At 43.9% G+C, this 24,701-nt stretch overlaps 1 protein-coding gene across 2 annotated transcripts in view; it reads left to right on the forward strand.

Moving 5' to 3' along the window:
* Window positions 1-24,701, forward strand: part of PCCA (propionyl-CoA carboxylase subunit alpha) — a 413,253-nt gene that overhangs the window by 327,266 nt on the left and 61,286 nt on the right. For both annotated transcript variants that reach the window (XM_059378122.1, XM_059378121.1), the window contains one exon: window positions 9,826-9,879. In XM_059378122.1, coding sequence (XP_059234105.1) covers window positions 9,826-9,879 — 54 coding nt within the window. The remainder of the gene's footprint in view (window positions 1-9,825; window positions 9,880-24,701) is intronic.

Below are 24,701 nucleotides of genomic sequence, written 5' to 3' on the forward strand. Positions count from 1 at the left end.
TTGTATAGAGATAAATTCCAGTTTGAATGAAATTTTATTTCTCCATTTTTTATGATACCAGTCCTTATTGCGGAGCCGTGTCAGGTTTAGGCAGTTCTCTTCTTCCTGCTCTCTCCCTCACTCTCTTAGCCACTGCCCCCCACCCCCTGATAATGTACAACATTTACAATGGGGATGTAGATCCCAAAGGTGTAAACACACAAGGTAATTTGAGCACTAAGAAGATCGATGAAGGCTATAAGATAGGGTACTTCATAGGAAGTACCTAAAGGAGGTAGCTTTAGCAAGGGTGGCTGGAAAGTTGTTCCTGAACAGCATACATTGAGTTGAGACCTAGGAGGAGAAGGGGGCAGCCACATAAAAATTTAGGGGGTGAAATTCCCAAGTTGCAGGCATGGCAAGTGCAAAGGGTCTGAGACAGGCACAAGCCTGGTTTGTGCAGAGGCCCAGAGGAAGGCCAGCATCTTCAGTATAGCTTAGAAGAGTAGGAGAAGATAGGCAGGGACTAGATTGTAGGCCAAAAGTTTTGGGTTTTATTCAGTTCCTACTGTGAACTTTTTGAAGGGTTTTGAGTAGAAGAATGATGCGATGCGATTTAAAATCACTGCTGTGAGGAGGCTAGACCATAGGGGCAGTGGTGGGATTAAGTGAACGTTTGTTTGATCTGTGTAGTGGGCCAGGTGAAAGCTGCTGATGGCCGAGACCAGGAGGCGGCAAAATCCAGCCCGTGGCCTGTTTCTGTACGGCTCCCAAGTTGAGTGGTTATTACGTTTTTAAATGGTTGGGAAAAATTTACAAGAAGAATAGCGATTCATGACACATGGAAAGTATGTGACATTTAGATTCCAGTGGCCGTAAATACAGTTTTACTGGAATAGGGCCATATTCATTTGTTAGTTATTTGCTGTGACTGCTTCTGGAATTTGTAAGTAGAACCCTAATACCCTGGTTTTTCCCTATCACATAGCAATTCAGAGACTTAGCAGTGGTAAAATTTGTTGATGTTTTTGAGCTCAGAACCAAGATTTAAATTTTTCCAAACAAGAAGAACCACCCTCAGCCGCTGTATCAAACATCGAATGGCTTTGAAAATTAGCTTGTGCTGCAGATTTGATGTTTGTTAATGAACTCAACCTAAAATTGCAAGACAAAACAGTACTTACATGCAAAATTTATACTGTGGTAATACCATTTTGACAAGTAATGTTCGAATTACAGCTAATGTCAAGCTGCTTTTTACACTTCCCAGGCTGTGAACTGCAGTTTCAGGAAGTGAACTGCAGTTTCAGCAGCGTTTTTCAAACTTCCATACAAGAGCAAAGGAAATGTCCATATTTAACATCCATCTCCTCGTGCAGGCGAGCTCTTCCACCTAGCCTAGAATCGGAAGTGACCCAACTGCCGTGTATGGTGAGCCGGAAGGCACTTATCAGGATAGGAATCGTAACAGAATCCTGTAAATGCCCTCCAAGCAATGAGTGTGCTTAAGGAAAGCCCCGTGCTTGAGGCTTCTTGTCCGTATTTAGCAGAACCTGTCTGTGGTGAGAAGGTATTTTCAAAGGTGTAACAGCGGGGCCCATGGGTGGCTCCATTGGTTAAACATCTGCCTTTGCCTCAGGTCATGATCCTAGGGTCCTGGGATGGAGCCCCAGTTCAGGCTTCCAGCTCGATAGGGTGCCCGCTTCTTCCTCTCCTTCTGCTGCTCCCCCTTGCTTGTGGTCACGCGCACGCTCTCTTTCTCAAATAAATAAAATCTTCAGAAACAATAAGATGAAAGAGGTAGAATTGCATTGCAGATCAGCATTAACAGATGCCTATTTGCTTGCCATTGATTTTGATGACAGAGAACACTAACTTTAAGCCCCAATTAAATAGAATTTTATCCCTAAATAAGAGGATTCCATTTTCATTATTAGTGTTACCAAAAAATTGGGCTTAGGTATTACTATATTTTGAATGTTGTCCAAAAAATTGTGAAAATCTGTTTTCTTTCTTGTTCTATAACTAACTACCTCATATCCTCAATTTTGCCTCAGAAAGCCTAAAACATTGACCTCATGGCCCTTTACAGAAAGAGTTCATCAAGCCTTGGCTTAGACTAAGGTGGTAGCAGGCAAGATGGTAAGAAGTGAGCTACTTTGGCATTTATTTGGGCGGGAAGACAGAAAAGATGGATGGATCAGATGCCAGGTAAGAGTGAAGACTAGGCAGCTGCGTGACAGATGGCGGTGGTTATGGAGATGGGAGATAGCAGAGGATCAGGGTTGGGGAGGTAAATCAGTAGTTCTGTTTGGACTTTATAGGTTTAATATGCACATTAGATACCCATGTGTCAAGGTCCAGCTAACAGTCGTCTCTGTGAGTCTTGAACTCATAGGGCAAATGGGAATTGCAAACATACATCCCATAGTCATAAGCCTGTAGATTTTCTCTCAAAACGTGGATCTGCCACATATAAAAGGAACTTACACCATACATAAAGATGTACTTAAGTGAATTAAAGACCTAAATGTTATATCTAAAACCATAAAACTTATAGAAGAAGGTGGAGGCCAAAAGCTTCTTGACAGTGGACTTAGGAATGATTTCTTGGATACAACACCAAAGTCCGAGGCAACAAAGGAAAGAGACAGATGGGACTACATCAGACTTCAAAATGTCTGTGCATCAGAGGTCACGAACAACAGAGTGAATGGGAGAAAAAATTTGCGAATCCTGTATCTGTACAGGGGTTAATATCCAGAATTTATAAAGAACTACAACTTAACAAGAAGACGAACCTTATCTACCTACCTACGTACCTATCTATTTATAAAGCTTTATTTATTTAGGGACGCTTGGGTGGCCCAGATGGTTAAGGATCTGCCTTTGGCTCAGGTCATGATCCTGGGGTCCTTGAGTAGAGCCACTGGGCTCCCTGCTTAGTGAGGAGTGTGCTTCTCTCTCTTTCTCTACCCCTCCCCACCACTTCTGCACATGTGTATGCGCACGTGCGCGCTCTCTCAAATGAATAAATTAAATCTTTGTAAAAATAAGATTTATTTATTTATTTTAGAGAGAGGGTGTGTGAGCAGGGACAGGGAAGGCCAGAGGGAGAGGGAAAGAGAAGCCCCAGAAGAGTCCCTTCTGAGTGAGGAGCCCCGACCTGGGGCTCAGTCCCAGGACCCTGAGATCATGACCCAAGCTGAAATAAGAGTCTGAAAAATCCAGAGTCATAAGCTTAACTGACTGAGTGACCCAGGTGCCCCCCAAATTAACCTGATTTTAAATTGAACAAAGGACTTAAATGGTCTTTTATCCAATGGTGATATACAGGCAATAAACATAACAGTAATTTGCTCAACCTTACTCATCATCATAGAAGTGTAAATCAAAATGACAATGAGGCAACATTCCACATCCTTTAGAATGGCTACAACCCCCCCCCCCCCCCAAAAAAAAACCCAGAAAATAACAAGTGTTGGTGAGAACATGGAGAGAGTGGAATGCTTGTGCAGTGTTGGTAGAATTATGAAATGGTACAACTTGAATGGAGACTAGTATGAGGGTTCTTCAGAAAATTTAAAAATTAGTACTTAGTGGTCCAGCAGTCTCACTTCTAGATCTATATTGGAGAGAATTGAAAGCAGGTCTTTTTTTTTTTTCTTTAATATTTTATTTATTTATTTGACAGAGAGAGAAGAGGAAGCACACTCCCTGCTGGGCAGAGAGTCCAATTCCGGGCTTGATCCCAGGACCCTGGGATCATGACCTGAGCCAAAGGCAGAGGCTTAACCCACTGAGCCACCCAGGTGCCCCTTGAAAGCAGGTCTTAAAGAGTTATTTGAACACCCCAGTTGATTGCAACATTGTTTTGAATAGCTAGGAGGTCAAAGTAACTAAAATGTCCATCGCAGATTAATGGATAAGCAAAATATAGTATATACATACACTGGGATAATACTCAGCCAAAAAGAGAAAGAAATCCTGTCACATGGTTAAACCATGAAGACATGCTGAGCGCAGACAATAAATGACAACTACTGTTATGTGTCCACTTGTATGAGGCACCTAAAGCAGTCAGATTCCTTGAAACAGAAGGTAGAGTGGTGGTTACCAGGGTCTGTTGGGAGGGACAAAGGGGCAGTTCTTTAGTGGGTACCAAATTTCAGATTTTCAAAATGAGAAGGTTCTGAAGGTCTGCTTCACGACAACATAAATATACCTTACACACTGAACTGTGTACTTATGAATGGTTAAAATGGTAAACTGTGTTGTGTTTTTTACCACACCCCCCAAAAATCTATTAGTTGAAAAAATCACAGGAGCCAAGCAATTTTAAAAAAGAAACAAAAGTTGGAAGAATTATACGGCCTGATTCCAAGAATAATTATGAAACAGCAGCGTCAGGACAATATGGTATTGGTAGAGAGATACGTAGAACAGAATGAAGTATAGAAGTAGAGCTAGAAACAGGTGGTCAGTCGATTATTGGCAAAGATGCTAAGGAATTTTAAACTAAATAACTAAAATGAACTCATTTTAGAGAGCACATCAGTGGTTGCCTGGGGGCATTGATGAAGATTGGACTGTGAAAGGGCAGGAAGAACCTACTGGAGGTGGTGGTGATGTTCTGCATGTTGATTGTGGAGGTGATTTCTTAAAATTGTAGAAAGTCATTGAATTCTATACTTTAAATGGAATGCAGTCTTTTGTACCTAAGTCATGCTTCAGAGTAGTTGATTTATTTTAAGATGGGCATGGGGATTGAGGGGAAGCATGCATGTGGTGAGATGACACAGGGAAAGAAAGTAGACGGGAAAGGAGAGAGCTGAGGACTGGGCTTCCTGGAGCTCATTCAGTTTCTGCAGGTAGAAATTGAATGAGGAGACAGAGAAGGCTAAGAAAGAACTGGCAGGGAGGCAGGATCAAAACCAGGGGCATGGATATCCTTGAAGTCAGTGAAAGAATTGTGTTTGGGAAAGCGAATCGTTGGCAGTTCATAGCATAACATTGCTGGAGAAGATGAGGACAAAGCCCACTACTGATAGGTAAGGTAATGTGGAAATCATACGTGATCTTGATGAGAAGGCCTACAGCCAGTGGGGGAAAACACATGGCAACAGGTTCAGAGGAGAATGGAAAGGGGCAACAGAGAGACCATGGAGAGAGACAACTTTTTAAGGAGTCTGGCTGTGAAGGGTAAAGGGGACAGTAGCTGGAGGGAAATGACTATGGAACTTTCTTTTTTATTTTTTGCATTTTATTTGTTGAAGGAATGGGATCCTTTGTCCTGCACGGTTTTCCACAGTCAGAACTGAGCTGATTGCATCCCAGTGGTGTGGCTTCACATGTCCTCCATCCTTTGTTTTCTGTAAATTGATAGGCGGACCTAGAGGTGTAATCAGATTCGGGTGCCATTATCTTCAGCGAGACTGAGTCGTGCCTCTGTAAGAGACACTGTCTGGTCACCACTCCCTTGATGCTCAGGCTTCGGTCAATAAATTCATTAAGGGTTACAAAACAATGATGTTCCAATATTGTCATTTTTTGTTCATTTACCAGGATTCACTCTTTTTTTTTTTTTTTTAAAGATTTTATTTATTTATTTATTTGACAGATCACAAGTAGGCAGAGAGGCAGAGAGAGAGAGAGAGAGGAGGAAGCAGGCTCCCTGCAGAGCAGAGAGCCCGATGTGGGGCTCAATCCCAGGACCCTGGGATCATGACATGAGCTGAAGGCAGAGGCTTTAACCCACTGAGCCACCCAGGCGCCCCCAGGATTCGTTCTTTTAAGAGAAACTCTACCTCAACACATTCTTAGGTTATCCAGGACTACAGTTTTCATAGAAAAGATAAATGCTGGACCCTTTCTCTTGACTTTGCAATTTCCAGAGAGTTGGTTCCCTATTATTCTCCAAAAGTGACTAAATGAGGGTGTTTTGTTTTTGTTTCTGGTATCCATTTTGAACTCATGGGATCAAACACACCTGGTCTGCTTCAATCCATCGCAGCTGTAATCCTTATTGACGGTCAGACTTGGCCAGCTCTGGCCAGGGAATTTTTTTAGTCCTAACGTGGCCCCGGTCTTTGATAGCTCCGCTGCTTTCTGGTTTGACAAGATACAGCAGCCTCATTTCTACCCCAAACCCAGGATCAGCCATTCTGCCGAGAAACCTTGATTTCTTGAAGTAGGAAGTGGGAAGTGGTATTTGTAGACAACATTTGGGGGACTAGGGATGTTTGTTACCCCGGGCCTCCTCAGTGTTCCTGTGGAAGATTCAGAAACTCTGCCACCGCCGCCATCTTCCCAGAATCCAACAGCCACACTTTCAATCAGAAAATTTCTCACTCTGAACAGCTGTTATGATTAAGTGTGTTGCTGCATGATAGAAGTGATTAATTGTGCTGATTCTGTTCTGGTAAATATGGACAGGATTCTGGATCTGTGCCTCAGGCTTCTGAGGAAGGAAGATTTAACTGCTGCTGGGTTGAGTCCCAAGTTTGTAGTAATGGCGATGCTTTCACTGAGTATTTTCCTCACTGCTCTTAAAATATGAGCAGCAAGGAGGTCCGCGGATCATTGGACTACCTGTCCTCAGTCTGCGTCATTCTACAGCATTTTTCCTAATTTTCTGACGGCCACACCTTGAACTCTCCCAGCAAAACTTGCACAAGATGGTCGCAGATTGAGGGATATATAGGTCACTCTGGTCTTTCATAGTATGGAAAAATTTCAGAATTCTTGAAGATTGATTTTTTGTTTTCATTTCTGTGGCACTGACCTGCATGCTGTTGGGATTAAGGAGGAAGTGGAAGAAATGGTCCTTGTCCTTAAAAGAGCTCACCCCCTAAGTGCTGATCGGGTCTGAGATTGTGGTGATACTCCATCATGCACAGCAGAGCTGTCCCAACCCTGCACAACTCCTGGGGTCAGCATTCTTCTTCTCCTGTTGCAATGTAGGCAAATTACTTTTATATCGCTGCATCTTTAATTTCCTCATAAGTAAAACAAAATGTAGATTTTGAGATCCATTTGCCCTCCAAATTCTAAGTTTCTGTGAACGAAACAGGCTTAGTTCTGCTTTTGGGTTCACCTCTATCTAGCCTTTCAGCCCCCCTCCCCCCACCCCCCAAGTGATTGCCACCTGCTGCATTTTCCTTGGTTTCCCAGTCCAGCTCCCCAAACCCCATTCCTTTATATCCTCAACCTTACATCAGACCATCAGTCTTTCTAAAACAACCGTGTTAGTCCCCAGTTTTTAAGTATAAGAACCTGATTAAGTGTGAACTCTGTGCAAGATGGGACTTGGCTCTGTAAATCTTCTCGGTTTTCTTTTCCTGCCCCTTCACTCTATTAACCAAACTGATCTCTGGCCCCATGAGACCATTCACCACACCTCAAACTCCCCATGCTTTTTCTTCAGCTGAAATTTGCGTACACTGGCCCATCGGACCAAAAGTGTTTCATTTATTTCCCTTTTGGAGAATGCTCATGTTTTAGTACCCGGCTCTACTGTGTGTCTGTATGTCTTCCTTAACCTTTCTGGGCATCTAGCTGGTCTGGCCTCTTATCCATTAATACTTTGTACATGTTGTACTATGGATTTATCATACTGAGTTATCATTTATTTCTGCACTGTACCACACACACCACGCTGAGTGTGCTGGTCAGATACGGTTGTGCTGAGTCACCGGGGCAGGACTTGTGGGTGAGGTGACCGTCTTCTTGTCTTGGTGCATTAATCCACTTTCCTTCTGACTGATCTAACTTCCCTCAATCAAGGAACTGGGGGCTGAGCTGGAATTCTGGAGATTTTCTATGGGTTCTAGGACTTGAGTGATCTTAAAACTAGGGTTGGTAAACCTGCACTTTTTTTTAAAAAGGAATAAAGTTAGCACATTTCTGTTATAGTCATTGACAGGAAGCCCTCCCTCCAAGGCTACATCTGGGAACTTTAAAAAAAAAAAAAAAAAGAGCCCACAGCTACTTAGTTAGAACTGCTTAATTTTTTTTAAATTTTTTTTTTAATTTTTGTGTGTGTGTGTGTGTGTGTGGAGTCTTTGAAGCAGTTGGACCCTTTCTGAGTAGCCCAGAAAGAAAGAATTTTGAAAAACAGGTTAAGAGTGAACAGAGCAATTTTACGGGTGAGAATTATCTGGGGAAAAATAAAAGTATAATTTACTTCCAGTGAACTCTTTAGTTATCTATTTAAAGGAAGCTAAAAATCGAGCAAGATACGCTTAAGTCATATTGTATTCACTTTGAGCAGTTTACAAATTACTTGCATAACATAGAGGTTATGTCTGTTTTCAGTAGTCTCTGAAGAATTGTGGTGTCCTCTTGTTATTTTAAACAAATGCTAACTTTTTATGACAGGTTTATTGAGATAGAATTCACATACCACACAGTTCACCCAAAGTGTGCAAGTCAGTGTTTTTTACTCTGTTCCCAGAGTTGTGCAGCCATCTCCGCAATCAACTAACAGAACATTCTCCCCAACGTGGAGAGAAACCCCGTACTAATTAGCTGGCATCTCTCATTTCCTCCCAGTCCTTGTCCCTTGGGCAGCTACCCTTCCTTCCTCCCTTTTCTTTCTTCTCTTTTTTCTCCCTTCTTCCCTCCCTTCCTTTCTAAAAGGAATTTGATCTGTGCTTTATACCTGGTTTTTCTTAAAGTTTGCTAAAAGCACGACCACTCCCATGCTGTATCAATGCTTCAGCTGATCCATAAGTAAATTATCATTTGACTGAAAAGACAAGTTCTTTAGGAAGTCGCTTACTTTTGTATAGAGACTATTATCCAAGAAGAATAAGAGAATAAGAGTTCAGACTTACTGGATAGGACTTGACTTCTGGGCTTCAGAAAGTTGTGGAACCTCTTCCTGAAGAAATTTTTCTTTTTCCCCTTAGACTTACTGGCTTTCACGTGGGCTTGCTTCTCCGGTCTCAGTCAGACGGAATGCGCCACGGAAAGCATGGCCAAGAATCATTTCTTACTGTCTCTCTTACTTAGGTACTAAGGAATAGACTTCTTGAACTTGTGCTAGATAATCCTTCCAAAGGTGTCTCTTACCCAAGCATGAGGTCTTCGCTTTTTCTTGAGCAGTCTGAAGAAGCCTAGGGCATCTTCTCTTTCCTGGATAGCTTTATCTAATGCATCTGTACAATCTGCTGCCCTTTCTTACTGTACCAGTCTTGACATTGGCAATCTCTGATGCTTGGCACCCTGCTCAAGAGTTAGGAGCATGTTTCTTTTTTCAGTAGGACAGCCAGAGTTTATGTGTATCTTCATGACTTTTACTCCTAGTTGTTGAGAGGTCCGTGAAGCTCCACCTTCGCTTCCCCTCCGCCACCCCACCCTCATTTTCTTAGGGAATCAAGAAATTCCTTCAGTCCTTTCCTTGGCAAGTGGTATAAAATAATCTACGCTAATGAAAAGATGTGACATTTTGTGTGTTCTTAGGCAGCCTGTGCTAGCCCAGGAAGTTGTGATGACTGGGAAGTCTGTAGGGCCGCTGCGGGTCTTCTGCATAGGACCGTCAGACTGTGTTAATCTACTTCCTGTCTCTCTGGATTTGCCGTTCTGGACATTTTATGTACAGTGGAGTCCTATAACACGTGGTCCTTTGTGGCGGCCTTCTGCTGTCACACATATCAGTACTGCCTTCCTTTTTATGGCCGAACAATATTCCATTGTGTGAATATAAAAGATTTCGTTTACCCGTGTACCAGTTAATGGACATTTAGATTATTTGGCTATTAGGAATAATGATGCTATGAACATTCATGTACACATTTTTGTGTGGATGTGAATTCATTATACACTTCTTTTTTTTTTTTCCAGTGCCTTTCTCGAGAAGCAGGTGGAAACATGAGCATTCAGTTTCTTGGTACAGTGGTAAGTATGAAAGGATTATTATTTTGTGTATTCACGAAATTACAGAGGAAAAAAAGCATCCAACAAGCTTTAGCCCTTGTATTTGAACTTGTCTTCATCATGGTTTTATTTCGCTATTACCAATCACACCAATGAGGTATGATCAAACAATACGGCACCTTATTGTTTTACTTGGCATTTCTCTGTGTACTGCATATGTGATTTGAACATTTCTCCATGTATTCATTTGCTGTATATCATTTATAATCTGTAAAATGTCTGTTTATGTTTTTTGGGTACCTTGTTCAGGTTGGGAATTCACTTTGGGTATTTTGGCTTGCTCTATGTTTATTGAGAAATCGGAGGAGAGGCCTGTGGCTTGGATCACAAGAGTCGTGATTTTGTAGCCATTGCGATATGAAGCACATTAATATGTGCATTTCTGGTTCACACATGTATAAAGGCACGCACAGTTTATGTATTGTAGCATATATGGTAGTATATGCGTAGGCACTGGACTAATGCTACATAAATTTTAAGTGTTGCCCTGAGATTTATAGTTATTTTTGTTTTTCTGATCAATAAGTTGTTCCTTGCTTTTTTAAATTTAAAATGTTGGGGCGCCTGGGTGGCTCAGTGGGTTAAGCCGCTGCCTTCGGCTCAGGTCATGATCTCAGGGTCCTGGGATCGAATCCCGCATCGGGCTCTCTGCTCAGCAGGGAGCCTGCTTCCCTCTCTCTCTCTCTCTCTCTCTCTCTCTGCCTGCCTCTCCATCTACTTGTGATTTCTCTCTGTCAAATAAATAAATAAATAAATAATCTTAAAAAAAAAAATAAAATGTTAAATATTATTTCAATGCATGTCCTAAGAAATTAGGGTTCTCCAAAGAAAGAGAACCAGCAGGATAAGTTTGTGGGGTTGGGGATGGGGAGAGGAGGCAAGTCCAAAATCTGCACAGTGGACCAGGAAGTAGTTGGAGTTCAAGACCAAAGACCGTGTACTTGCAGTATTTTTCTTGCTTGGTTTGATTGAATTATGCCCACCCAGATCATGGGGGTGATCTGCTTTACCCAGGGTCTGCTGATTTAAATGTTAATCTGAAAAATACCTTCATACAAATATCTAGAATAACGTTTGGCCAAAAATCTGGATACTGTGGCCTAGCCAGGTTGACACATAAAATTTACCATCACAGAAGTATACACATCCCATCCTCTAGAAGCATTTATATTATTAGCAATAGATATGTGGGCACACCTTGGAGATAGTGTGAGTTTGGTTCCAGACCATGGCAAGAATGCCTGTGTTGTAGGAAAGTGAATCAGATGAATTTTTTGGTTTCCCAGTGCATATAAAAAGTAATGTTTGCACTACAATATAGTCTCTTAAGTATGCAAACCATTATGTCTAAAAACACAGTGCACGTACCTTAATTTAAAAGCACTGTATTGCTAGGGGTGCCTGGCTGGCTCAGTCAGAGAAGCATGTGACTCTTGATTTTAGGGTTGTGAGTAAGAGCTCCACATTGGATGTGGAGAGTACTAGAAATAAACAAACTGTTAAAAAATAAAAATACTCTATTGCTATAAAATGCTAATCATCATCTGAGCTTTCAGTGAATTATAGTCATTGATCACAGGTTACAGCCATACAGTAATAATAAAGTATAGTCATAATATGAGAATTTGAAATATTGTAAGAATTAACCAAAATGTGATTCGGAGACGGGAAGTGAGCAAGTGCTGTTGGAAAAATGGCGCCAACAGGTTTGCTCAGTGCAGGTTTGCCACAGACTTTCAATCTGTAAAAAAAAAAAAACAAAAAACCAAAAACAAAACCCCACAGTATCTGCAACACACAATGAAGCAAAGCCAAACAGAATGTGGCGTGCCCATGTTCTTCTAGAAATAGAATCACAGAACTTTTCATGCAACAGGTCATGGGTACTTCTGTGTGTCTCACTCTCTCCTTGGATTCCAATAGAGTTCACCATGTCATATATTGAAAACTGAGCTCTCTCCACAGGCAGAACCCACAAACAAAACAAAGCATTTCTCTTGCAGTTTTTTCCTGTCTTGGAAAATGGCTACACGAGCTAAAAGCCCGTGTTGTCTTCTCCCACTTCCACTGCCCCCAGCCGGACCAAAGCCTTCTTCATGGCTCGTCTGAAATACAGCAGCCGTCTTCCCAGCTCTGCCCCTGCTCCATGGCCTGCTGTTAAAACTTGATCCTTCAAAACTATCAGTCAGGTCCGCTGGTGGTGTTACTCTTCTTCACACATGTCGGGCACACACCGCAGGGGCTCCTCATCTGGCTTTCCTCCTCCAGGACTGTTTGCTCTCCCCCCCCCCCCCCCCCGCCCCCCCCCCCCCGCCCCCCCCCCCCCCCCCTCCCCCCCCCGCCCTGTTTTTCCCCCCCCCCCCCCCCCCCCCACTGACACCTGCACAGAAGTTTCTCTCACTTTCTTCAAGCCTTTACACAACAGCCACCGCCCCAGGGACGGCTTCCTGGCCACATCGTTTGAAAGTTGGACCACCTTTCCTCCGCTCTGTTCTTTTGCTTCAGCGGTTATCACTATTTGACATACTTTCCTGTTCGACACATTTTACTTTTTTGAAAAACTTGTTTCTTGGCCGGCTTTCCCACTTGAATGGACTAAGCTCCGGGAGCCTAGGGCTCTCGCCTGGTGTGTCCACCGCTCTCGCCCCGACCTCAGAACCGGGCCTTGGGCCCCGCAGGCACTCAGCGAATGCTTGTCGAGTGAATTCGTGACATTGGCAAGCATGGGACCCAAGGAGTCGACCTAAAAAAGGAGAGGAAAGCTAACACAAACAAACGGGGAAAAGGAAAAGCGTAGGGCCTTAGCAGTGAATCCGTCTTTCTGAGACAAGGAACTTGCATCGGAAAAGAGAGCTCAGTTTGCCAAGGGTCCACAGCTGGTTTGGGGCAGACCAAACAGGGGGCTCCGATTTCTCTGTTCTTTCTTTTCGTCCACTTCAAGGCCCCTAAAATATGGTAGGAAACACACACACACACACACTCACACACACTCACATACACTCATAAAAAACAGACCTGTTTATATAGCTGATACCCTTCCCCCAGCCCCGCCCGACATAGGTGCCTTGCTCACAAACCCCAAAGATTTTTCCACATTGTTTATGGAGCTTGTACAGAAAGGGAGTGTCAGAGTTTAGAGTCATTTCTAAGTACTCTAAAATTCTGCATCACAGCGGTTGGGATGGCCACTGCGGTTTGTTACAATGCATTTGTCTGCGTGTTCTCTTAGCAATAATAGATCAGTATGGAGGAGAGAAAGCAAAGGTTTTGAGACAGCGGGACCGCGAGGACGGATGCATGGTAATTTCCAGCGGGCGCGTGCTGCTTCCGCCCTCCTTTTCTAAAGCAGGTTCAGTTTCCGGAGCTTGCAGTCAGGAAGAGCACTAACAGGTCCCGTGGTAAAGGAAAGACTTCTCAAACACACTTTGTCTTTGTGAGAATCCTTGTAGAATTTTCCATATGGGTTGGCTTTTGAATATTGTTAAATATGACATTCAATGTTCAAAGAGGATTTTAATTTTAAGAAGGACTTCTGTAGCATCCGTAAAGTTAAACAATGTTATTATTTCAATTCAGAGAAGGTATAGACTTCAAAATAAGTAATTTAATTCAGTTTTTACACACTTTGAACTTTAAAAACTACCATTTATTTATTTACCAATAAAATAAATCCCTATGAAAATGAGATTTTATTAGATATAGAAATATTAAATATGATATAAAATGTTATAAATATACTTTACATATTTGTAATATGTGTAAAATAACATAAAATATTTGTCAGTCACAAAGAGTAATGATAAAGACCTGTATACCCACTAGAATTTTTCTAAAAAAACACAAAAGTCATCAACTTTGAGGTTTACTATGTGCTCCTTCTTAATCCTGTCAGCTATTCTTTCTCCCCCCTTCACAGAGAACATCTTCCTAATTTTTAAAACTCCTTTTCTTTAAAATTTTCCCACATAAATGCATCCTTGAATATCAACAATTAAGCTTTGCATGCTTTTAAGCTTGATAATGCATGGGAGTATATTCAATAGTCGCGTATGACTTGGTCGTTTGGCTCCGTGGTGTGGGTGAGGTCCCCTCCACTGTTGGTGGCACCCCTGGTGGTCTCTAGAGTCTTGGCTCTAACTCCATGCTGCCCTAAACATTTATGCCCACGAGCACATGATCCTGATTGCATATGTGCCAGAGGTTCGGTAGGGCCGATGAGCATCGAGTATGCGACGAATGAGTTCACTTGGTTCCACATTCTCACCAGTACCTGCTGTCATCAGACTTGTTCATATTTGCCGTCAGTAGTGTCCTCATTGTGGTTTTAATTAACCTCCTCATCATTAAGGAAGTAGAACATATTTTTTCTGCATTTAGTCTGTTCCTCATTCTGTGCAGTAAGACTGGATACATGCATGAGTTTAGTCTCTTTATGTCATTTGCATTTTTAATAAGGCACCGTGGATTGCATCAGACCACATGAGTAGCTCCAACCAGGAGCTGTGAATGGAAGTGACTATCAAGAACTGTGGAGGGTTGGGGCGCCTGGGTGGCTCAGTTGGTTAAGCCTCTGCCTTTGGCTCAGGCTCCTGGGACAGAGCCCTGCATAGGGATCTCTACTCAGCAGGGAGCCTGCTTCTCCTCACTCCCCGGCCAGCCTCTCTGCCTATGTGTTCTCTTTCTTTCTGTCAAATGAATAAATAAAATCTTAAAAACAAAACAAAACAAAACAAAACTGTGGAGGGTCTGAGATTTTACCCTACCTGGAGCTGACAGCCCCCTATAGTCATGGACGCTGGTAGAAGAGACAAGACTCCGGGGTCAGAAATGAAGGACGGTTTATTACAACAGTAGCGGTAGCCAGGATAGCATTACTTTTGCATCATTTTCCTGAGCTCCGGTTCCCACACATGAGGAGGGTGGGAGGACACCTGCTCACACAGTGGGGTATGATATGGTAGAGGAACCTGAGTCTAGTTCAGAGAACCCCGAGCTTCTATATGGGCAGTGAGCATGCCTTTCCTTTGTTCTGAGGGAGACACTGTCTCTGTCTTTGTATAGCAAACAGCCTTGAAAGAATAGTCCAGAATGAAGGATAGTCAGTGCCGTGCTCACGAGAAGTAGAAGAGAAGCATGAGAGACCTATGGAGAATTGTTTCCTTACAGTGATGTCTTGCACTTCTGGTCAGGGACAGCCAAGAGCAGGAGTGAGCTCCCTAGGTCCCCAGACCTACTTGCCTGCTTGTTGAGTCCCTAGTAGCATGGGTCCCTGGGGAAGGCTGGAGCCTGGGCACTGTACTGGAATGTGATTTCAGTGTTATTTTTTTTTTTTTTAAGATTTTATTTATTTATTTGACAGAGAGAGATCACAAGTAGGCAGAGAGGCAGGCAGAGCGAGAGAGGAGGAAGCAGGCTCCCCACTGAGCGGAGAGCCCGATGCGGGACTCGATCCCAGGACCCTGAGATCATGACCTGAGCCGAAGGCAGCGGCTTAACCCACTGAGCCACCCAGGCGCCCTTCAGTGTTATTTTTAAAGCCTAACCTAGCTCATCCTAACACCCATCAGGTCATGATCCCAGGGTCCTGGGATCGGGTCTGATGTCAGGCTCCCTGCTTGCTTCTCCCTCAGCGCCCCCCCCCCCGCTCATGCTCTCTCTCTCTCTCTCTGTCTCTCTCAAAAAAACTCTTTTAAAAAATTGTTAAGCAGTATTTTTATATAATGAAAAGCAAACTCTTCTGAATTAGTAGGAGGCACTGAGGAAATTTGTGCCTCTGTGATTTAGAGGAGCGTACTGGACTTGGCTGTAGGTACGAATTCAGATCATCCGCATTTTAACCTTTAGTAGCTATCAGTTTCATTACTGTGCCCCAAAAGTAGGATATAGGACTGTATTTGTTTCCTAGGGTTGCCACCACAAATTACCACGAACTGGGTGGCTTCAAACAACAGAATCGTGTTCTGAGAGTTTAGGAGATGAGACGTCTGAAATCAGAGCGTGGGCAGGCTTAGCTCCTCCTGGAGGTGCTCCCAGAGAATCGGCTTCATGTGTCTCCCCCAGCTTCTGGTCTTTGGGGCACTGGCTGCTGTTTTATGGCTTGTAACTTCATCTTTCCCGTCTCTCCTTCTGTCCTCACATGGCTTTCTTAGCCAGGTATGTGTATATTCAGTCGGAGAAATCTGAGTACACCCGTCGCTGGAAATCTCCGCACCCGTATGTAGTAAGACCTCTTCTTAGCTAATTACATTGGCGGAGACCCTCTTCACAAATGAGGTCACATTCCAAAATACCAGTTGGACATGAATTTTTGGATGGCAGTGTTCAACCCAGTGTACGCTCTACATAGATGGGCATGAAAGCGTATTTGTCATGTAGGAAAAGTTGAAAACCAACTCAGGTATTTATCTGAAAGTATATTTTATAAACAGAGCGTCATTCCTTATTAATATCTGGCTTGCGTACTGCCGTCTGTTTTCCCAAGGATTTTCTTCCCTGTTCCCATCACCTCTGCCCCACTCTCAAACATGCAGAAACACCGATAAAGGGCATGCCTCACTTTCAGAAGACAGAGTGAGCTTGGCAGTTTAAATGACTGTTCTGTGCTGAGAACTGGTGGAAACAGGATGCAAAACCAGGCCTCTGTGACTTGCAGGTAGAGCTGTTCACCATCAGAGCGCCTTAAAAACAGATCACTTTACTGTGCGGTCTGGTTTTTGCCATAACTGCTAAGGACGAGTATTTTAGTTCAGGCGGTTCTGACAAAATACCAAAGACTGGGTGGTTTAAATAGCAGGCGTTTATTTCTAACAGTTCTAGAGGCTGATAAGTTCAAGATCAAGGTGCCAGCAGATTTGGTTACTGGTGAGGGCCGTCCTCCTGGCTTGAAGGTGGCCACCTGAGAGCTGTGTCCTCACATGGCAGACAATGCTGGGCTGTCCTCTTTTATTTTTTATTTTTTTAAAGCTTCCATTTTAATTCCAGTTAATTAACATAGTGTTACATTAGTTTCAGGTGTACCACATAGTGGTTCATCTTTCTTCTCTTTTATAAGGCACTGATCCTATCATGAGCACCCCTCTTTCTCGACCTCATCTAAACCCAGCTACCTCCCAAACTACTCACATCCAAATAACATCATATTGGGGGTTGTTCAAGCTTAGGTGAGGGACACAAACATATAATCCATAATAGACACCATATATGCCAGTATATTTGCTAAGCTACATATCCCAGATTTTTTCTAAGATATATGTACCTATTAAAAATTGTAAGTTGTCTGAGTTTTGTTTTATTTGCATGTTTTTGATGAAGCTGTGAATTTGTGTCCATCAGATAGCATAAGCTCACAAAGAAATGGAGGAAGTCAGTGTTTTACTTAACCGGAATTACTTACTTGAACCATGCTTTATTTTTTTAAAAAGATTTTATTTATTTGACAGAGAGAGAGAGAGAGCAAAGTAGGCAGAGGGGCAGGCAGACGAAGAGGGAGAAGTAGGCTCCCCGCTGAGCAGAGAGCTCGATATGGGATCTGATCCCAGGACCCTGAGATCATGACCTGAGCTGAAGGCAGATGCCAACCCGACAAGCCACCCACGTGCCCCTTGAACTTTGCTTTACCATTAGGATGAATATTTTCTTAATTGCTCTTCATGCAGAAGTTACCATTTTATTCCAAAGTTTTGTTTTGTAATTATTGTTTATGTTTAATTTCTAAAGTACCATTATTTTTTAAGTACTATAATATTAAACGTATCTCACCAAGACTATTTTTTTTCTTGTGAAAACAATGCATATTGCCCCAAAGCGAAAATAAGCTTAGAGTACAATAAAGAGCTTCTTCATAGCTGTGCTATTGGCATTTGCCCAAGGACTCTTGAGGAACTATCAAATTATATGTCTTTGAAGCTTAGCCAGAGATCTTAATGAAACCAAATCATGCTGAAGTTCTTAAAGCTAATTTAAATCTCAAATTGTACATTTTAAATTAAGTTTTTATTGATGATAAATATACTTTATTTCTTATTAGCCTTGAAAGCTTGAGTGATAATATCAGTAGAATAAACATGTTTTACAAAGATTTACCATTAAGAATGCTATTAATATGACCCTTGATACGCCAGCACAATTAGATTTCAAAGTAAGCGTTTACGAAGTAACAGCGATTAATGACAACCATCGAAAACAATTTTGAACTCCATCAGTTTAACTCAGGAGGGTAAACTTAATATGATAATTCGTCTCGTTGAATTGTATCAGCTTAGCAGGAAAGTATGTAAATATGTGACCCTTACCTAGTTTCTAAATGGATGCTGTGCTGATAGATTTATCAGTTCCATTAAAGAACTTTGGGGAACTTTGGAATTTCAGCAATTGTTCCCTTGGAGGCTGAAAACCCAACCTGATCTCATACTGGGACCATTCTGGTCTGCATATTTCCATAATTTGCCTTTGCTACTAATATGACAGCAAGACACAAATAACTGTTTCTAATAATATCAGATGGAGTTGTGGAGGACAGCATTTTAATGTAGTAAAAGACCTCCCTGCGGGGTTGTTATTGCTACTATAGAACAGCAGCTACACAGTTGCAACTGTAGTCTCTTAATTGATTCGTTTAATTAGCACGAGCTGAAGCTTAGGCTGTATCTTGTCATCTGATAACATAGGATCCAGAGTCTGCATTATTCATATTTATAGATGTAGAAACATCATCCGAAAGTTCTCCATCTTCTGAAAACTCACATATGGATATGGAATTTTGATAGAGTAAACTCCCATTTGTTTGAACTCCAAATAATTGGAAAATGAAAAGAACTGTGTGTGTTACTGTTTTTCTGCATCTGTACTCTTGAGAAGGAAATGATGTCATACAGTTTGGAGCTATTATTGTCTTCCAAAAATAAACTTCCAGGGAATTTGTTCAGTCTTGTATCCCTTACGACTTCGGAAGCAGGCCCTCTGTTTAGATCGCGGCCGATTCCTGTAATCTCCATCTGCCTGAGTCTCCCTTCTGTAGCCCATCCCTCTCTCTGATATGTATTAGTGGGCTTAGGGGAGTGAATGATGACTTACTGGGGTTTCTGACATGTTGTCCGTGTCCCAGCCTGCATTTGCAGCCACCCCAAGCACACTGGCTTGGGCTTTTCACTTGTGCCCACCACTTGACTGAATCGCCCCCATGGGATTTGCTCCCCTGCCCAGCTGCACCGCTCCCGATTTCCTTGGATGGGGAAAACTGGGGGGAGATGGGAAGTGTCTGGCATAAAACCCCAGAGCCTTCATCAGAGGGCCACTTCTGTCCCATCTATACAGGGCTCCACCTGCACTGGGTCACGTCCTCTTTATTCCTGATCCTTTTCCTGTCCAGCCATAGGCATCAGGTGGAGGCCACGGAGCAGACATTCTGTAGGGGGTTGATGAGTCAGTCTCTCTGTTCTTTTTTCGTTCTTTTCTTTTTTCTTTCTTTCTTTCTTTTTTTTTTTTTAAGATTTTATTTATTTATATAACAGACAAAGGTCACAAGCAGGCAGAGAAACAGGCAGAGAGAGGGGGGAAAACAGGCTCCCCGCTGAGCAGAGAGCTCGATGAGGGGCTTTATCCCAGGACCCTGAGATCATGACCTGAGCCGAAGGCAGAAGCTTAACCCACTGAGCCACCCAAGCGCCTCTCTCTCTCTTTTTTTTTTTTTTAAGAGATGGAGAGACAGAGGCAGTGGAGGGGCAGAGAAGAGGGATAATCTTAAGCAGGCTCCATGCCCAGTGCAGAGCCTGCCTTGGGGCTGAGACCGTGACCTGAGCTGAAATTGTGTTTGGACCCTTACCCCACTGAGTCGCCCATGTGTCCCACAAGTCTCTGTGTTCCTTAGATACATTTTACATACTACGGAAAAGTATTTCTGTAGCATTCTATCTTGCCTTTTCCCCACATATGCAAACTTCAAGCCAAAATGTCCCTAAAATAAGATTTTAGGAAATGGCATTTAAATGTAATCTTACTCTTGAACATTGTTTTCGTGGAGACACGTGTTCTGCGTACCATGTGACCAACCCAAGAACAAACCTTTGGGAGGTAACTGAGTTTTACTTTTCCAGCCTTTCAAACTGGCATGCTGTATATAATAGGAAAGTGCAGTTATTAATATCCCATTATGTTATGCACTTTGCACAAAACTTTTAAAGAAATCACACACTGCCTGTTGTACTGTGTGCTAGGAAGTGTCTTGGATGAATGTGATTTGGTCTTTGCCCTTAAGCAGTGTGCTGGCTCCAGGTAAATGCAGACCAGCATCATAGGTACACGTTAAGTGCCAAGATGGGTCACATACAGGCTGAGAGTAGCAGAGGAAAGCGTACATCTAGAAGCTTCCTTTTTCTGATACAAAGACTGAGACCGTATGTCCGGAAGCTGTGCTCTGCGATGAAAGTAGAGAAAGCAAAGGAAATAAAATAAATGAAGGCACGGAGGCTTTGAGGGTGCCCAGATGTTTAAGGATTACCTGCTCAAGTGTGGCAGGTGCGGCTAGAATGGTGGAAGCTAGGTCATGCGGGGCCATGCCAGGGAGATGGGACCTTATTCTCTAGACTTGGAAGGATATAAAAGAAGAGAGGTGTGGTTTGTTTTGTGCTGATTTTAAAGGGAACTGGTGGGAGCAAATGAAGAAGAGGGTGACTTTGAGAGCCTCTAGGAGGACCTGTGATCCAGTTCTATGTGTCAGGCAGAGTTGAAGCTGGTTCTGAGATTTCCAGATGTGGTAACTGATTCAGCCTGAGGGAGAAAAACAGGAAGAGGAGGAGAATTATACCAGAGAAAAGGTGGGATAGGTGATGAGTTGGATTTTTGACTGTGTGAGGAGACATCACTGATGTCAGGACATTTCGAGTCCCGAGATGAGGAAGATGATTAAGCACGAGCATGTAACTTGGAGCATGGTCAGCAAGTAGACGTGAGATCTGAGGCCTGCGGGGGCTGAGATAGCCCAGGGGGGTGGGATGCTGAAGACAGCGAGGAAAGGCCCAGATTCGGCCCCCGGGAAATGTCCACATCTGAGGAGGAGGCTCCGAGTCTAATATTCTTAAAATGACACTACCTATTGTCCAAATCATTTATATCATATTTGGCTATTAGAAACCAGTTTAGTTTTAGTTTAGTTTAGTAACCTCAGTCATGATTGCACAGTATCCTAGGGTGTCACTAATTATTTGAAAGTATCTCAAAATCCTGCTGCCATCTGCCAGAGATCCTTAAAATAAAATTGATTTAATTTTTTAATTTTTTATTTTTTTAAATAAAATTAATTTTAATGAATAACATCACGCCTTACATGTTTGTATGATGCTTTAGGGTTTTAGTATGCTTATTCGATTCCATTCACTTTCTAAGACAAGTAAGCTATACAGCAGCTTAGACTTCATCTTAAAGGCACATAACACTCTGAAAGTCAATTAAAAATACTTGCTATTACTGAGTTACATGTTCACAAGAAACTTCCTGAAACCACTACCAGGATATTAGGGGATATTGGGGTGGGCTGGGATAAGGGACAGAATGCTATTAAATAAATCTTGATTCCCTGAGTCTGAATCTCCTGCTTACCAACCCTTTGTGAATTTGAGGAAATTACTTAACCTCTCTGGTCCTCAGTATTTTTTTTATCAGCAGGACATATATTTTAATGAGAGTGCTGAGGATTGAAGAAGAAAGTATTTCTAGGTGTTTGACATATAGTAGCTCAACTACTATTATAGCCCCCCCATATTTAATACACTTCCATTCACTTCATTTTGCCTTGCAGTTTTTCCTTTCATGTTTACCTGGAGACATGCTAGCATCTGAATTTCTACTGTCCATTGAGATCATACCGGTGCTCAGTCTGCAGAAGAAAAATATTTCTCTTTTATATGGAAAGTCTAACTATTGTTCTTAAGGTTGTTACTGTTCGCCTCTCACAGATAATATACCAGTTGTCATTCAATGCTAGATATAAGGCACGTATTTAAACCTGCACCTGTGGCAGCCAGATGCTTAAGAACATCCACTTCCTTGAAGAGTACGGATGTTTACCACAGACAGTCTTGACTGGGGAAATCTGGAGTTTTGAAGACAAAATACTTCTGATACATCATTATTTTATGATGGTGCTCAAGGGCTTTCTGTCTTAGACTGGCCTCACTTGGAAGGGATGCTGTTTGGGGTAGGCCCTCTAAGGCCACTGAGGCGTAGTGCTGTGTTGCTGATTCCGTATTTATAACTTATTCCTTATTTATAAATTATTTGATCATTGCTATTTAACTTATGGTGAGAATGATTTGGGAACAGCAACTCTTTTCTCATAAAATCAAAGTCTGTCAGTGGTTGTCAAACTTGAGCATGTGTAAGAATCGCTAAGGAAAGCTTGCTAAAAACGCAAATTTCTAGGCTCCTTTTTAGCAAAGCTTATCCCCTAGGTCCCAGGTGAGACTTACAGGTCTGCATTTGTATAAATAGTTGAAAATACATCAGGAGTAGGATTTAGAATCCATTTTGACACTTCATGGTAGAATTAGTTTCTAGTTTAGGAAATGGATACCCAAAACACATTAAATTACTGGTGTTAATGAGTCAAGTGTAAGAGTGATATTCTGGATATTTCTTATGACAATGAGAGGGTATTGATTATTTGAGTTGATTAGTATATACATTCATAATACTTATCTTTTTCAACCGGGGAGGGACACCATAGAACCGGAAGTCTAATCAAATCCATAGTATCAACTCTGTCTCTTAAATTGTATAACCACTGGACAGTGATTTTTTTTTTAAGTAAGTCTCTACACCCTACATGGAGCCCAGTGTGGGACTCAAACTCAACAACCCTGAGATCAAGACCTGAGCTGAAATCAAGACTCAGCTGCTCAGCTGACTGTACCACCCGGGTGTCTCAGACAGCGATCATTTTTATTTTTGGCCTAGAGCGGGATTTCTCAACCTCCGGGGTAATGACATTCGGGACCAGTAATTGTTCGCTCTAGGCGGCTGTGCTGTGCTTTATGGGATGGTTAGCAGCGTTCCTGGCCTCTATCCACTCGACGCCAGAGCCCCTCTCCAGATAGAAGAGCCCAGACTGTCTCCAGACATTGCCAAGTGACCTGGCGGTGGAAAGGGGACCAGATCTCCCCCACCCCAACACCCAGTGTCAGAGCCACTGGCTTAAAGTACATGTAACAGCTGGGGTTTCAGAGTTTTCGTTCCCATTTCACTAAGTGTCATGTTCTAGAAAGGAAGGCTCTAGAACAACCGTGACACTCTTCAGTGGCCTAAAGCTTACAAAATCTTACATCCTCACCTGCTCAAGTGCCTCATGCAGGGAGAACGATCAGCCACTTCGGCCAGCCCCGTGTGTGGTTTGCTTGAGCGACATTTCTACGCGTCCGCTGTGGAGGTGGGTCCGGGGGTTCCTCCTCCTCAGATCCTCGCGTCCATCGGCCGTTCGCGGACGTCCTCATTTGTGTACTAGCAGTCTGTCTCTTTGGGTCTTTTTTTTTTTTTTTTTTTAACTATTTACCAAGGACAGTTCCCCAAAGCCCCTCACGGAGTCCGCAGGGAGGGCATCTGGGGACGCTCCTACCTCAGAAGCTGCCGCCCCTTCTGTGGGCCGCCATCTTGGTCACGTCCGCGCTCTCCCGGGGAGGCCGGCGAGCCGCGCCGCAGCGCCTCCTCACGGTGGCCCCCGGAGGAGACGTTCGGGATCTCTCCCCGCCGGCGTCTAGCGCGCAGCCCCGTGAGGTGTGTGGCGCCTCCGGCCCCCTCCCCTCCCACACGTGGGGGACGTGGCTGGCAGAGGGCGCGGCAGGACGTGCGGGCGTCGCGGGGTCGCCGGTGGGTCCGGCGCGGGTGTCTGAGTCGTGCGCGGTGCATCCTCCGGACTGGGGGCCGCCTGAGACAGTCGCCCGGTGTGGGCGCCGATCGCCGCGGGACATCGCCAGGCCTTGGGGGGGGCACGTGAGACCGCGGAGCGCGCGTGGAGTCGAGCCCGATTTCAGGACAGGGACGCGGGGAGCGCGGAAGCTTGTGCCGCCGCCCGCGGGGTACGCGGTGTCCCCGACCCCCCCACCCCGTGTTTCAGCAGCTCCGCCGGCCAGACCAGGGAGACCCTGGTGCCCGCCACTGGCGGCGGCGCCTCCTTCAGTGCCCGCCACTGAGACGGTCGGCAGAAACCTCGCTTTACAGACGAGGCGCGCCTCCCTGTACAGTGACGAATGCGTCCTTGGCTCCGTGTGGCTCGTAGGCTCGGGGCAGCGACAGGATTCAAACCCACATCTGCTGACAGGCCCCGGCTTCCTTCACACGGCGCCTGGGTGGTTCGGGCGTAGGTCGTTTTAGTGGCCCTTAGTGGCCCTCTGCACGGCCTCGTTACCCCGACGGCCCGGCGGGGAGCAGCTCGCTTCGGTGCGAGCAGGGCCTGGGGGGCGCCTCCCGACCCTCCTCTGCGGCGTTTGAACTGAGGGACCAACCGCTGGAAGGGGTGCGGTGCTAACCGGGCAGGGTCCTCTGCCTCCTCCGTGACTTACCTGTGTTCAGGGAGGAAATGTTCTTTTTAGTTTTAAGATTTTTATTTATTTATTCATTTGACAGACAGAGGTCACAAGTAGGCAGAGAGGCAGGCAGAGAGTGGGGGGGGGGGAAGCAGACTCCCTGCTGAGCAGAGAGCCGGATGCGGGGCTCGATCCCAGGACCCCGAGATCATGACCTGAGCCAAAGGCAGAGGCTTAACCCACTGAGCCACCCAGGTGCTCCGGAATTTTTTT

Source organism: Mustela nigripes, chromosome 15 (genome assembly GCF_022355385.1).
Source record: "Mustela nigripes isolate SB6536 chromosome 15, MUSNIG.SB6536, whole genome shotgun sequence".
In the NCBI taxonomy this organism is placed as follows: Eukaryota; Metazoa; Chordata; class Mammalia; order Carnivora; family Mustelidae; genus Mustela; species Mustela nigripes.